Source organism: Trichoplusia ni, chromosome 24 (assembly GCF_003590095.1).
Source record: "Trichoplusia ni isolate ovarian cell line Hi5 chromosome 24, tn1, whole genome shotgun sequence".
NCBI classification, from domain to species: Eukaryota; Metazoa; Arthropoda; class Insecta; order Lepidoptera; family Noctuidae; genus Trichoplusia; species Trichoplusia ni.
The window spans coordinates 1,745,375-1,758,697 of record NC_039501.1 but is presented as its reverse complement, the minus strand read 5'-3'; the positions used below and the strand labels follow the sequence as shown (position 1 = coordinate 1,758,697).

The window sequence follows — 13,323 nt, the reverse complement described above, 5'->3', positions numbered from 1 at the left end:
AAATTTTATTTTTAATTCCAACTTGGTGTTTGTTTTTATTTTTAACCTTGTCTTGTATACTACTATTATTTAAAACAAATGAAATTGAAATGACGTTTTCAATTCGAAATGAAATTAAACGCCTTTTCAAGAGACTCAACAGTCCCTGACTTTATATAGCTTGTTTAAACGTCTTTTCAAAAGTGTGTCAAAGTTAGGATGAAGGAAATTAAATCTTGGCATTGAAATTTAGTATAAAGCCAATCTTGGCTAAAGAGACTGCCTTGTGTCTCGATTTCCATAACACAATTCTAGGTTTTAGTGTGAGGAGGCTGACAATAAAGAAAACTAAAAACAATTTTTTAAATATTTTATTTTACAAACGATCTGCATTAATAACACGATTTATCAATATTTACATTCTTAACTCTAAGTACAATAAATAAGTTTAACAATAATGAACACTTGCTTTACAACTACAATTTCATTATTTTAAGTCAATAGATAATTTTATCTATGGTTTTGAACAGCAGTCAGAGGGGTCTAGATGCTATATCAAACCCTCACAGTTAAGTTGCATTTCTTGATGTCTTTTTATTGTTAGTGAAACCCTTTAGATAGATAGATAGAATACTCTTTATTGTACACCATAAGGAAAAACAATACGTAGGTACAACCTTTAGGTAGGTATATTTATGCAATTTGACCAGCGTTAACGCCATAGGCAATTTAAATGTAGGTAAAAATTTGGACTATATCAAGCAAGTTCTTAAGTATAAAATAAACTTAAATAAGACTTAGTTGTACTTAAGAATAAACATTATAATTATGACACATTTAACTAAAGAAATACTGCATATTAAAATGACTTGACAAAATCTCGACTTACAAGTTACCTATAATATTTTTATACATTTTCGATGGCATTGTACATTGATTCATTCGTTTTTATCGAAAAGATACAAAATTATTATTATTTATAAGATTAAAAAAAGTAGAATATATTCTTATTCTTCTTTTTAAGTCAACAGAATACTTAACACGAATTTTCAGACACGAGAACGCCTTAAATTTAAGTAAAAAAAAAGTCAAGCAACAATTTTTCACCCACTTTTTCTTAAACACTTAAAGCAGTGATCAATGTTGTCTACTGTTAAAAATAGGCATTTATTCATTTGCTTCACGACACGCCGTTTCTTAATCAAATAATTTAGTCCAAAAGGAGAGTCATAGGTTTTAAGACTCACGATTCTTTATTAATAGGTATCCCATCTAAATCGACTTCAGTGCTTGGTATAAGAGGGGGTTTAAAACCTCCATACTCAATCCTCAAGTTAGTAAACTTAGGTTCCCTATCCGCCCTCCTCATTTTTACTTCTACAATATAATTCTTATTATTCTGCCACCAATCATCTTGATTTTGCGTTGGGACTGGACCGTAGTACTGGTTGGAGTTACTTTTTCCATTCGTTACGTACGACAAGAAGTTTGCTAGGTTGTTTTTCTTTTCTTCTTGGTGTTTGCTACCAGAAGTGTTGTTTATATATTGGTAGGAGGATGCGTATTGGTTGCCCCATTGTGTAGACTGTACTGGTTGTTGCGATTGTCTCTGCCTTTCCTTCAATAGTTGGTAGTACTGGGCAATGTATATCTGATTCTGTTGTTGTTGTTGGTGTTGTTGTTGCTGCTGTTGTTGTTGCTGATTCTGGATCCTTTTATTCCTATCATCCTTGTAATATTGCGCGTTGCTCTTCGTTTCCGAACTGTCTATTTCATGTTGGTTGAACCTGTAAACTGGTGCAGCATTTGGATTAGGTTTCTCAAATGGATAGGGAACTTTTACCTCAAATGGAACTTGGACCGGGTAGGGTATTTTCTTCTCTACAATTTTCTCAACCGGGTAAGGAACTTTCTTTTCGACTGGGTATGGTTTGTCGATGTATTTTGTAACTATTACAGGTTTCTCAACTATTTTCTCGACGATTTTTTCTACGGGGTAGGGTACGTGATATGGGACTTTCTTTTCGACAATCCTGTCTACGTGAACTGGGTAAGGAACTTTTCTTTCCACAATCCTATCAACCGGATAAGGTTGGGGTACATGCACTGCGATTGGAACCGGCTGTGGAACCGGAACTTCAATATGTATAGGTTTATCGACATATTTGGTTATCATTACTGGTTTCTCAACAATCTTCTCCACCGGATATGGTACTCTTTTCTCAACCGGGTATGGTACTGGTACTCTAGTTTCATGATGAACCGGGTAAGGTACTCTCTTCTCAACCGGGTAGGGAACTGGAATTTCTCTATTAACTATTCTCTCAACAGGCTTCTCAATTTCTACTGTGACAGGTACGGGCCTGTCAATAGGAACGGGGTACAATATTTTGTGCTCAACCGGTACAGGGACCTCGTAGGGTATCCCAACCGGGGTGGGAATAGGAACCGGGTGTATCACTTGCTTCTCAACAACCTTCTCAATCGGATAAGGAACATGGACGGGCCGGTCAACATAAACCTTTTGCTCAACCGGGTACGGAACTTTAACTTCAACTGGGTAAGGCCGGTCAACCGGGTAAGGCTTGTCAACATACTTGGTTACCTCGACCGGTTTCTCAACAATTTTTTCATAAGGTACCGGGACTGGTACCGGCCGGTCTACTGGTACTTTAACTTCGACTTGTTGAGGATACGGCACTTTTTTCTCGATGAATCTGTCTACAAATTTAGTGATGGGGACTTCCTTTTCGATTATGATTGGTTGAATTATTTTATTGTCATTCCTATAATCGTAATAACGGACTCTTTGGCTTGTCTGAGCTTGTGTATCCTCTTGATTGGGCTTAACTTCTACTGGTCTCTGTATATTCTCGCTCTGCTCCAACTGTTCTTTACTGTCATAATCTTCACCACTTTTCTCACCATCATCTTTCAGCGCTCCATACTTATGAAGTAGTTTATTCATATTATCTTGCATTTGCTTTGATGATCTTAAAGCGTCAACATATTTGTTATATAGAGACTTGGCGACGTCAAAAGGACCTTTATTGTTGCTTCGTCCTTCATCAAAGTCTATATACTCATGTACTTCAACATCGTTAATGTGAGTTATTTCAACTGGAATTGATTCTTGGATTTCAACTGTTGTCTTTTCTCTTGGAGGACTTTGTACAGTGTCTGAGACTAGCTCACTATCTGACGCTTCATGATCATCTAAAGTATTAAATAATTCGCTATCGTTAGCATTCAGAAGTCTCAAAGCTACTGTGATAGGTGCTAAGTATTTCTGATTGACCGGTCTGGGAGTAACATTGATTAGTTTCTGGTTTTCTTCCTTTGTTTCCTGGTCAGTGGGATTCTCTTCGTCCCTGTCTTTGACTCCTACTATTTGGTACCCATTCGCCATGTACGGTACCATTGTCGACACGAGATTATCAACGATCTGTTCTTTAAAGTTGTTGTAAGATGTGTCTTGGACTACAATAGGGCTAGCGAAGTCATATTGGTTGGCGTTCTGACGTAAGAACTGGTCATTTTGTTGGTTATTTTCTGTGCGACGTTCTTTATCAATGATATTACTTATCTTAGCTTTTATTGTGAAGTGGGTGTTTCTGCTATCTTGAGCTGAATGGTCATTGTTTCTAAATGTATATCTAGGTCGAGGTTTAATGATATCTTCACTCTGTTCATGAACATGTTTCTCAGCAGCATGATTGATTCTTAGCAAATCGTCATTGGATATGAGATCTTGGGTAGACGCAACCAGCTTTCCAATACCGTCTTCGGTATTATTCTCAACGCTTTGTGTGGTAGGAGTCTCTATAGTAGTATAGTAGTACCGTTCATTCCTTGCGTTAGGTCGCGGAGCTTCAACTCTAAATTTAACGGCACCTCTATAAGTATAAGGATAGGAGGTCGCACCAAAATTGTTGATATCATAAATATCATAAGAGGGAACTTCAGCAAACAAATCCTTGGACTTTTTCAGGTCGTTCTGAATTTCCTCGGAATTATCATTGTCTGAGCAGTTGTGGTTCTTAAAGACTTGCAGGACTGAGTCTCGATACTCGCTATAATCCTCTTTTTGAAGAGGTTTCGAGTTATCATTTTGGTTACTTTGGTAGTTGTTACCGTAGTTGGAGGTGGTTTGTACCGTGTCGGGGGTCGGAAGGACCGCGTTCTGTTGGTAAGGGTTGTACTGTTGCTGGAGCAGGTAGATGTCGACGGGTTGTTGCCCGCTCGGTGGAGCTTGCAGTTGCGTCGTGTTTGACGTTTGTGACGAATCGTAGATGTTTTGGGCCTGTAATAGAACATTTTCGTTTTATTACTATTTTATACTTATTTTTTTTGTAAGGATTTATAGAGGACATTATAAAAAATACAACTTTTCTGCCAGAATTTGGTTTCCTGTTATAACTTTTAAACAATATCAAGTGTGACGTCATTAAAAATAATTTCATAAACGAGGTTTAAAAAGTGATTTTATAAATAAAATAACTAATAATAATTATAGTATCACGTACCTGCTGCTGTAACTCTGCGCTCCCCTGCGCGGGCGCAGGTTGTGCCTGCAGGGAGAGCGCGGGCCCCGCTGCGCCGGCGCCGCTGTAGCCCTCCGCCGAGTACCGCACTTGTTGTTCAGACTGCCAATAGCGATACAGTATTAGGGATTAGAAGAAACGAATGTACTTACTAATACTTAACTTGAAAACTAGGGATCGCTTAACTCGACTCAAAAAATAAACAGGATTATGTGTTACAGCGAGATACCAGGGGGCGGTATCTTCCTTATTATCCTGAATCTGGGTGTCTTCGTGCACGTGACTTCAATGTTTGTTAATTTAATATTTTTGTCGCCGTGCGAAAAGGATTAAATTCCTTCGTGCGGAAGTGGTGATATGAATAGAAAGAAAAACACACAAATAGGGATGATGACAATTTTTTTTTGCAGTGTCCGTCTTGTGGTTTTTTTTATAATAATGGATACGTATTTTTTTGTTTGTCCCGCAAACATAAATTGACCAAATTAAAGTGAATGAAACTTACGCGTGACGTCACGATTGAGTATCAATTTTACCATATCGTTACGTCACAAACCCCCTCTCCTAAACTTTAAAGCAGTTAATCTTTGTCAATTCTAGTTTTTCTGAAAAAGGGAAACATACGTGTCTCACACTTTTCAATTATCTAACTGAGGGACTGATGAGATTTTTTCTTTTTATACCCAGTCATCATCCCTATTCCGAATTTATGTGTCTAAATGCGCTGAGTATGGTTTACCCTTAGAAAAAGTGTAAATTTATTTGTTATTTTATGATTGCCGTGTGTGAGTGCCGTGTGTGCCGTGTATTAAACGAAATAGAACATGCTAACCTGTGGTAGTTTGACATAATAATGTCCTACGGTGCTGGCGGTACCCTGTGGTGACAGCTGCCATCCCCAACCGAAGGCAGCGCCATCTTGTGTTTGCTGGAAATGTATTAATAAAGAATAAAGACTTGGATAACAGGCAATCGGCAAAAAAACGTGGTGTTTGCAAGAAGATAATTAATTTTCATAGCGTTGTCGCTGTTGTATAGGTTTTGCTAGATAGGTTAATCCTTAGTAAATAGATAAAAAAACTGATCGTTTTTCATTTTGTTTCAAGATAAGTATTCTGTCAAGTAAATATTATTCTTCCTAACTTTTTATTAGAGCTCATAAACATCGGTAAATTAAAATCGCTCAATCCGTTCAAGAGCTATGATACCATAGAAAGACACGTCAAACTAAAACCAATAGTAAAAAAAAATACCATATCTAGTCATTATTACTCTAAACTAAAACATTTCTATTACACCAAAAAATAACTAATATAAAACCATAAGTGAAATCCAACTATCATCGTAAAGAATGATGCACAAGACAATAGACAACCTAGATAGGAAACAATAAGACATTACAATTATAACATAATAACAGCCCACACTCGCAACCACTGAGCCATAGGTACCGGAAGTTGCGTCATACGTGACATAAGAAAGCTTTAATAACTGTTATTTATAAGTTATCAATTATTGGAGCTATCTCTTCAGTGCCTCCGGCAGTTTTGTTACGTGTTGTTTAGAACTATAAAATTGTTATACATCCTGTCTATTTTTGTATTATATCTTCAAAAATACGAGATATGTGATGAACTATATTCTATTCTAAATAAATAAACGAGTGAGATATTTAGGTGGTATTTGATTTGGTATTTTTATTGTTGCTTTACATTAATTTTTGATCGTTTCAATTTAAACTAAGTTTTAGAAAAAACGGCACCAAGTACTTTTTTTTCCAGGCTTATATTTTGTAAACAAATGTCAAATGTTTCATCACATAGCCAAAAGTAATGGACACACAGCAATAATCTTAAACTAGTCGGGTGATGCCGATAAATACGCGCGAATTAACTCTTATTAATTAACCGTACAAGTACGGATCTGATTGGTATAAATGCAATATCATCTATAAGTACTATCAATTCAGCTCAATAAATTACGTTATCATTATAACATAGATAAGTTTCTCTATCGACATTCCCCGTACCGCGGAAGCCTGCCAGCTCTCCTGACACGCCCCATATATGAAGGTAAAACTCGCACTGGTCGCCAGTAAAAGTGGACATCGGAAAAAATTATGTTGAACGAAAGTGCCCGCGGCTTTTTGTAGCGTCTATCATGTATTAATTCATATAGCGGCTTTTACCACAGATTAGATATTTGTTCTGTCATTTTTGTAAAGAGGTTTGTTGAAAATAGTTTTGATGTTGTGCAGAAAGATTATTTAGGTTGTTGTATTATAATGTCGTTATTCAAGTAAAACTAAAAGTCAAAATATTTTAAAGGAATTTTTTTGCACTTTAAAAATGGACATTATGACGATATTTATAAAATTCCACGAAATTTTGAAATTGTTTATAAATATTGTGGTGAAATATTATGTACACACATTATATTCAGCTATTCTATTCCTAAATTTTCTGGAGCTTTGATTTAAATTTCGTTATTTTTAAAACAAATCAACAATACAATCACAACGTAAATAATGTTCGAATTAAGTCGATCAAATGTGTATCAAATTAATGACAAATTTATGTTTCCTTATCCAACCTCTATACTTTTTAAATCCTTTTCTGGTAAAACCAAGAAGAAAATTTTACACTGCAATTTGATGATAACAGACTGTGCTATAGACCATTTAACTAACTGACGTTAAAGAGCTATAACTTAGAATTTTAAATAAATATACGTGCAGTAATATGGCCCGCAATAAAATTATACACAAGAGTAATTTGTAGGCGGGAAATTAGATTACAGCGCAATATGCTATAAATGTGTTAGTATTTTACATAAATACTGACTACTGTGAAAAGTATAAAATGTAAATACATATTTAACTAGCTTTTCGCCCGTATCGAGGTCGGTTATATAGCGTTTCCAAGAGAACTCTTCAAAAGTCCGGGATAAAAACTATCATATGTTTTTTCTCAAGGTCAACTCTTTATCTGTACCAAATTCCATTAAAATCAGTTCAGTGGTTTAGACGTAAAAGCGTAACAGACAGACAGATAGACAGAGTTACTTTCGCATTTATAATATTAGTAGGGAGTAGGGACTAGTAGGGATTGCTCAAAGAATTAGTATTGCCATACAACGTGGCAATGCAGCCAGCCTTCTGGGCACGTTTCCCGACAGGGATAAAGAGATATTTTTTGACGCTTTGTAAATTATGTATATTTTTCATTTTGTATTTATTGTTTTATGTAGAAAAGGGAATCATGAACTCAGGTGATAATGGCCAATTGGTAGAGCGGTTAGTGACCCTGACTGTACTATACCGTAGGTCGTGGGTTCGATTCCCATCCAAGACAAATGTTTTTATGATGTGCCTAATTTATTCTGTGTCTGGGTGTGATTTATCCATAATATGTATGTATTTAGAAATATATAAGTATGTTTATCAGTTATCTAGTGCTCATATAATACAAGCTGTACTTAGTTTGAGACTAGATGGCGCTGTGTGAAAGTTGTGGAATATTAAATATTATATTATCCATAAAACCGCAATAACACCGCCAGTCTTCCATATTACCATATTATAATTTTAACCAATAAACAGTATTGCAGTACTTCACATATAAACGCCGTATTAAATTACATAACTTATAGAATTGTGCAGTGTTACGTGGAAATATAATCTGTGACCTGTAACATTCCTGTGTTACAGCCTATTAATTGTGTTATACAATATCAAAACCGGTCGAGTGCTACTTGAGATGAGTATTACAAATAATAACATTTACTTAAACTTAGGTAATAAGGTGTAAGTTTCATTGCTATTGGTTGGGTGATTTCAATATATTTTTAGAATCAGATTGTTATTTGTACAGTTACTAAATAGTAAATAGTCTATTTATTTTTAGTTGTCTTCAAAAGTATGAAATCCAATTTTGACTTGGAACACAGCGGTTCCGTACAAATATGTTTAAAATCAAACTTCGAAACCAAAATCATGACTTTGATTTATTTTTTTATTATTAATTGTTTTTTGTCGTCACGATTTTTATAAAATTCAGGCTTAAAATTGTTTCGTCTTCATTCTGCCAGAAGGTTTTATCCCAAAAATGTCAAGTGGCCATAATCATAAATACAAAAGATTAGTTAAATATTGGTAGTTACTTAAAAAGTTGTTAAAATACAACACACCAAGCATAATCACGATTACATCAACAATAAATAATCAACTGATAATTACCAGTCTGGGAATCAAACTAGAATCGGAAGCGATAATCCGATCCACTAGCTTAACCAATGAGCCGATCATATTACCGTATATACAATTTATTATTCATTAAATTTTCATCCATCAATCATTTTAATTGTCAGTTAGTTGGAAGTAATGCTTAAAGTTAAGTGATGGACTGTTTCGCTTCCTTATTACTTGTTATTTAATTTATTGCTATTATTATATTCGTATTTATTGATTATGATAAATATACCGTACCTACGATTATGTTGTTAAATATTCCACAACTTTCAAATAACGCCATCTAGTATAAACCAAAGCGAAACTTGTATAAACAGTACTAGATATTATTAAATATAGTTAATATTTCCAAATACACACATATTCTAGATAATTTACATCCCAACATAGAACAAATTGTCGTGTTCATCACACAAACATTTGTCCCGGGTACCGAACTCAAGACCTGCGGTGTAGAAGACAGGGCCGCTAACCACCAGACCAATATTATATACCAGTCAGATGTTGCAACAAGAAGGATTTTAATTTTTAATACACTTTTCAATTGTTAATTACCTAATATTCGGCCAGACTGGCAAAGCTGTTGTTTCAAATTCTGTAGTTAATTACATATATTAAATTGCATTTTTATTTATCAATTATCTAACATTTCTCACGTTAAAAATGCAGAAACATTGATCATTCAATAAATCGATCCGTTCTCCTACCTATTATGCTAAACCACTCACCCGATTAAGATATAATTTGCTTTAGTGATAGTTTGAAAGAAAATAGTCTAATCATAGACAACCGCCTAAGCGGAGCTAGCAAAAGCTAATAAAGTATAAATAGACAAGATTCCAATTTAGCAATAAAATCTTTACTCAGCATCTAGAAATGTCTATGGTCCAAGTTTATCTTAAAGGCAGTATTAAGCTGAACAGGAAGTCAGACCATCTAAAGCCTTTCACTACCGGAAGTGGATGTTTAAGTGCATACTACACGGTTACGTAACGTAAGGGCTATAGAATTCATGTGAAAAGTAAAACTTGTCGTGTTTATGGCTTTCAATTATATTTTTATTTTGTACTGAATGTTTATTTTTATTACGTTCTAATTGAATGCATATGATCATTAGTTATCAAAGATTATTATAGTGAGTTATAATAAAGCAACAGTTTTTATTTTACTTTTTAGAATTCTGAAATCAAAGGGTAAAAACGGAACCCTACTACTGAGGCACCGCCGTCTGTCCGTCTGTCACCAGGCTGTATATCATAAACCATGATAGCTACTAGCTAGACACCTGAAAATTTCACGTATTTTGTATTTTTGTCGTCGTTGACATGATAACAAACAGAGCTAGGACAATTAAATCTAATATTCACACTATTTCTTTCAGGCATATAGAATATCATTTTTTTTTTCAAAAACGAGTCCCGTGGGTTTTCACAAAAATTCCAGTCACATGTACGAAGACACCTAGTTTCAGGACAAGCGTTCGTGGATAACACTCATGCTTGTCTTATGGGTGACCAACCAACCACTTGGCTATCCGTGCAATCAAAATCAAAATACGTAATAAAACGAACAATGTTTTATGTCTGCAGTGATTTTTAAAATTGTGTAGTTTGCATGCCTTTGTAGGTGGGATATGGTTATGTGCAGTATTATAATATTTAAGAACTTCTATGTACCCATATTCGCAAATGAATAAATGATTTGATTTGATTTGATTTGAATTTCATAATAACGAAAACCTCAAATATACCACCACAGACAATAGAAACATTTGGCACACACAACAATAGAAAACATTCAATCATAAACTATAATATTGTTGGTATAACAAAACAGAACATTCTAGGACTGAACAATTCTATTTCTTCCTGAATAGAAAGTTAACATTTAATGCTAATATTGTAAGGACTGGTTATCTCGGAGATATTTAACAGATTGAGTTTCACTTATTAAGTGGAATCTATAGTTCGCTAGATTTATATAATGCGCCAAGGAACTGCCGTAACGTCTCAAAGTTATGTTTTTCTATACTCCTTTCTAATATATAAAGCTGAAGAGTTTGTGTGTTTGAACGCGCTAATCTCAGGAACTACTGGTTCAAATTGAAGAAATCTTTTTGTATTGAATAGACCATTCATAGAGGAAGGATTTAGGCTGTATACCATCACGCTGCGACTAATGAGAGCGAAGATAAAATGGAAAATGTGGAAAAAAACAGGGCAGGTATAAATCATAACTTATACCTTCTAATCACGCGGACGAAGTCGCGGGCAACAGCTAGTGTTATTATAAATGTGGGAGCGAGATGGAGCATTACAAGACGTAGAGTGCCATCTCTCTTCCGCACTCGCAATGATATTAATTTAGACGTTGCGGTTGTCCCTCTGTTTCTATTTGTACTGGGAAAATTGTTTCATTATTTGATTTCTAGCTGTCTCGGCGAACTACATACCGCCTAACAGTCGATAATAACAATGCAACAAAAATATTTTTTTTGCAACTTTTATGTTTTTATTTAAGCCTTCCCTGAACTTTCACAAATATTTCAAAACTAAAATAAGCCAAATCGGTTCAGCTGTTCTCGAGTTTTAGCTGGACAAATGAACAGCAATTCATTTTTATATATAAAAAAAGAGAGAAGAAGAATAAGAAGATTATAATATTGTTGAAATGAAACTACTTTACGGATTTTATCGCGGTTTAATTTAAGAGAAAAATGTTTTTTTTTGAAGGTAGAACGAGCAACAACTTCTGTCAAGACGAACGCCATCTCAGTCTGCCCGTGACCATGATACCGGCAAAGGTGTCGAAAAGTCGGGAACTAAAATCTAAAATTAAACCGCGATAAAATCCGTAAAAGTAGTTTCATTTCAACAATATTATAATTTCATTTCAATGTCTAACATTCGCGTAAACCTAAGAAACCACTATACAATATTGTTATTAGGTACTTCAGTATCTATATATCGGTGCTAAATACTGGCGTGTGTTAAGTTTCACAAGCATTAAATTGAGATAATAAAGGCTTAGAAACAACATACATTGATTAAAACTATAGACATGACTTATAAATTATCTTACCGCGTCAATGTGCCGCGACCACAAGGTAGACACGGTGAACGCCAACCACAGCCGAAACCACTGAAAACATAAACGTATACAATTTAATCTCAGTATTTCAAGTAAATGAAAATAGTGTGAAACGTTTTTGAATTCAGTTAGTTCTTGCGACGACTTGCTAAACAATCAGAAAAAACATCTTTTAATTTCACTTAAATAATTAAAGGAGGTTCTTTTGATTACATATATCACGTATAAGGTACTATGAGTTGAATATAGTTTTACAATCCTATTATAAACAGTTTTTTTTTTAAAGTATAGTAATTTTATTTCATATTGTGCCATAAGTTCTTGTTTGCATGTAGTATTTTTTTATTCATTGATTCATTGACCAAATGAAATTTCTTATTCTAATTACGAACATGATATTTGCAGGGTATTTAAAGTTCCGGAAACAAAACACAATTTAAGAACATCATCAGTACCTACATCACCTACTCTGATCACATTTTTTTTGTGGAAGTTCTACGTATATATAACGGACTGCAGTTACTTTAGCAATTCGTTCAGAGTTATGGTTTCCCTAAATCGCCATGTATACTTTTTATGGAGAATGTCGTTGAAAATCACCTTTAAAACACCTACGAGATATTTTGAAATCTGTGAGAAACCATTTTAATATTCTTTCAAAGTATTGCACCCAATTTTAGACGCTTTGTCACTAAACGCAACAATAATTCACATACAAAATAACCCAACGTTTAGAAACACATGCCATTTCCTACCAATCTCCTATATCTGTAGACTGTGTAACATCCCGTCTGTTTCCTTCCCACACATTGTTTTGTTTCTTTCTCATCTTAATTTGGTAGGAAACTTGTGAAGAAAACTTCCGTATAATTATAGAGACACTAGAATGTTTAGTATTTGCCGGGATTAATGCCTTGGAGACATTACCCCAGAATAAAATATTTTCGTTTCATATCTTGAAATCTTGAAAATCTTTATTCGCAGAGACATGCTAAATACAAAAGGTGTTAAAACAAAATTAGTTTCTTAGCATATCTCGCCTTCAGTAGGCATGCGAAAAATATATATACTCTTACTAAATGGTACAAATCTATTTTTATAATTAATACTCAATACTCAATTATTTATTGCGTTCCATAATGCACATGAAGGTCTTAAAATCGAATAATACAGAACCATTATGGACCCTGTCGGGCGCAGCAAATATCTTAGGAGAGAGGAAGCAGTAACAAATAGCCTTATATACATACATGGTACATATGCCTATCTAAATTTTGTTTTATGTTTTTATGTATTACATTAATAAATGCACATTATAATTTTATATATCATATGTAAGCACTTTTCTATAAGCCAAGCTTTTAACTTTCTTTTAAATCTTTTTTTAGGTAGCTCTCTAATCTCTCTAGAAATTTTGTTATCTTTACTGTGTTATGTTATGTTAAAACTAGCCAAAAGTAA

At 34.3% G+C, this 13,323-nt stretch overlaps 1 protein-coding gene across 1 annotated transcript; it reads right to left on the bottom strand.

Moving 5' to 3' along the window:
- Positions 1–335: 335 nt before the first annotated feature.
- On the bottom strand, positions 336–12,691 carry LOC113505050. Its single transcript, XM_026887556.1, has 5 exons — positions 12,618–12,691; positions 11,854–12,010; positions 5,356–5,451; positions 4,506–4,625; positions 336–4,282 (listed from the first exon to the last, which is right to left on the bottom strand). The coding sequence occupies exons 1-5, from the start codon at positions 12,689–12,691 to the stop codon at positions 1,223–1,225; spliced, it is 3,507 nt and encodes a 1,168-aa protein (XP_026743357.1). The 3' UTR covers positions 336–1,222.
- Positions 12,692–13,323: the final 632 nt, after the last annotated feature.

Bases quoted from the DNA above. Each gene is read 5' to 3' on its own strand.
- LOC113505050 (XM_026887556.1), bottom strand. From the start codon at position 12,691: ATGAGAAAGAAACAAAACAATGTGTGGGAAGGAAACAGACGGGATGTT. The intron at 5,452-11,853 runs GTAAGATAATTT...ATACATTTCCAG, and splicing joins GGTCGCGGCACATTGACGCG to CAAACACAAGATGGCGCTGC. The intron at 4,626-5,355 runs GTTAGCATGTTC...CGCTATTGGCAG, and splicing joins ATTATGTCAAACTACCACAG to TCTGAACAACAAGTGCGGTA.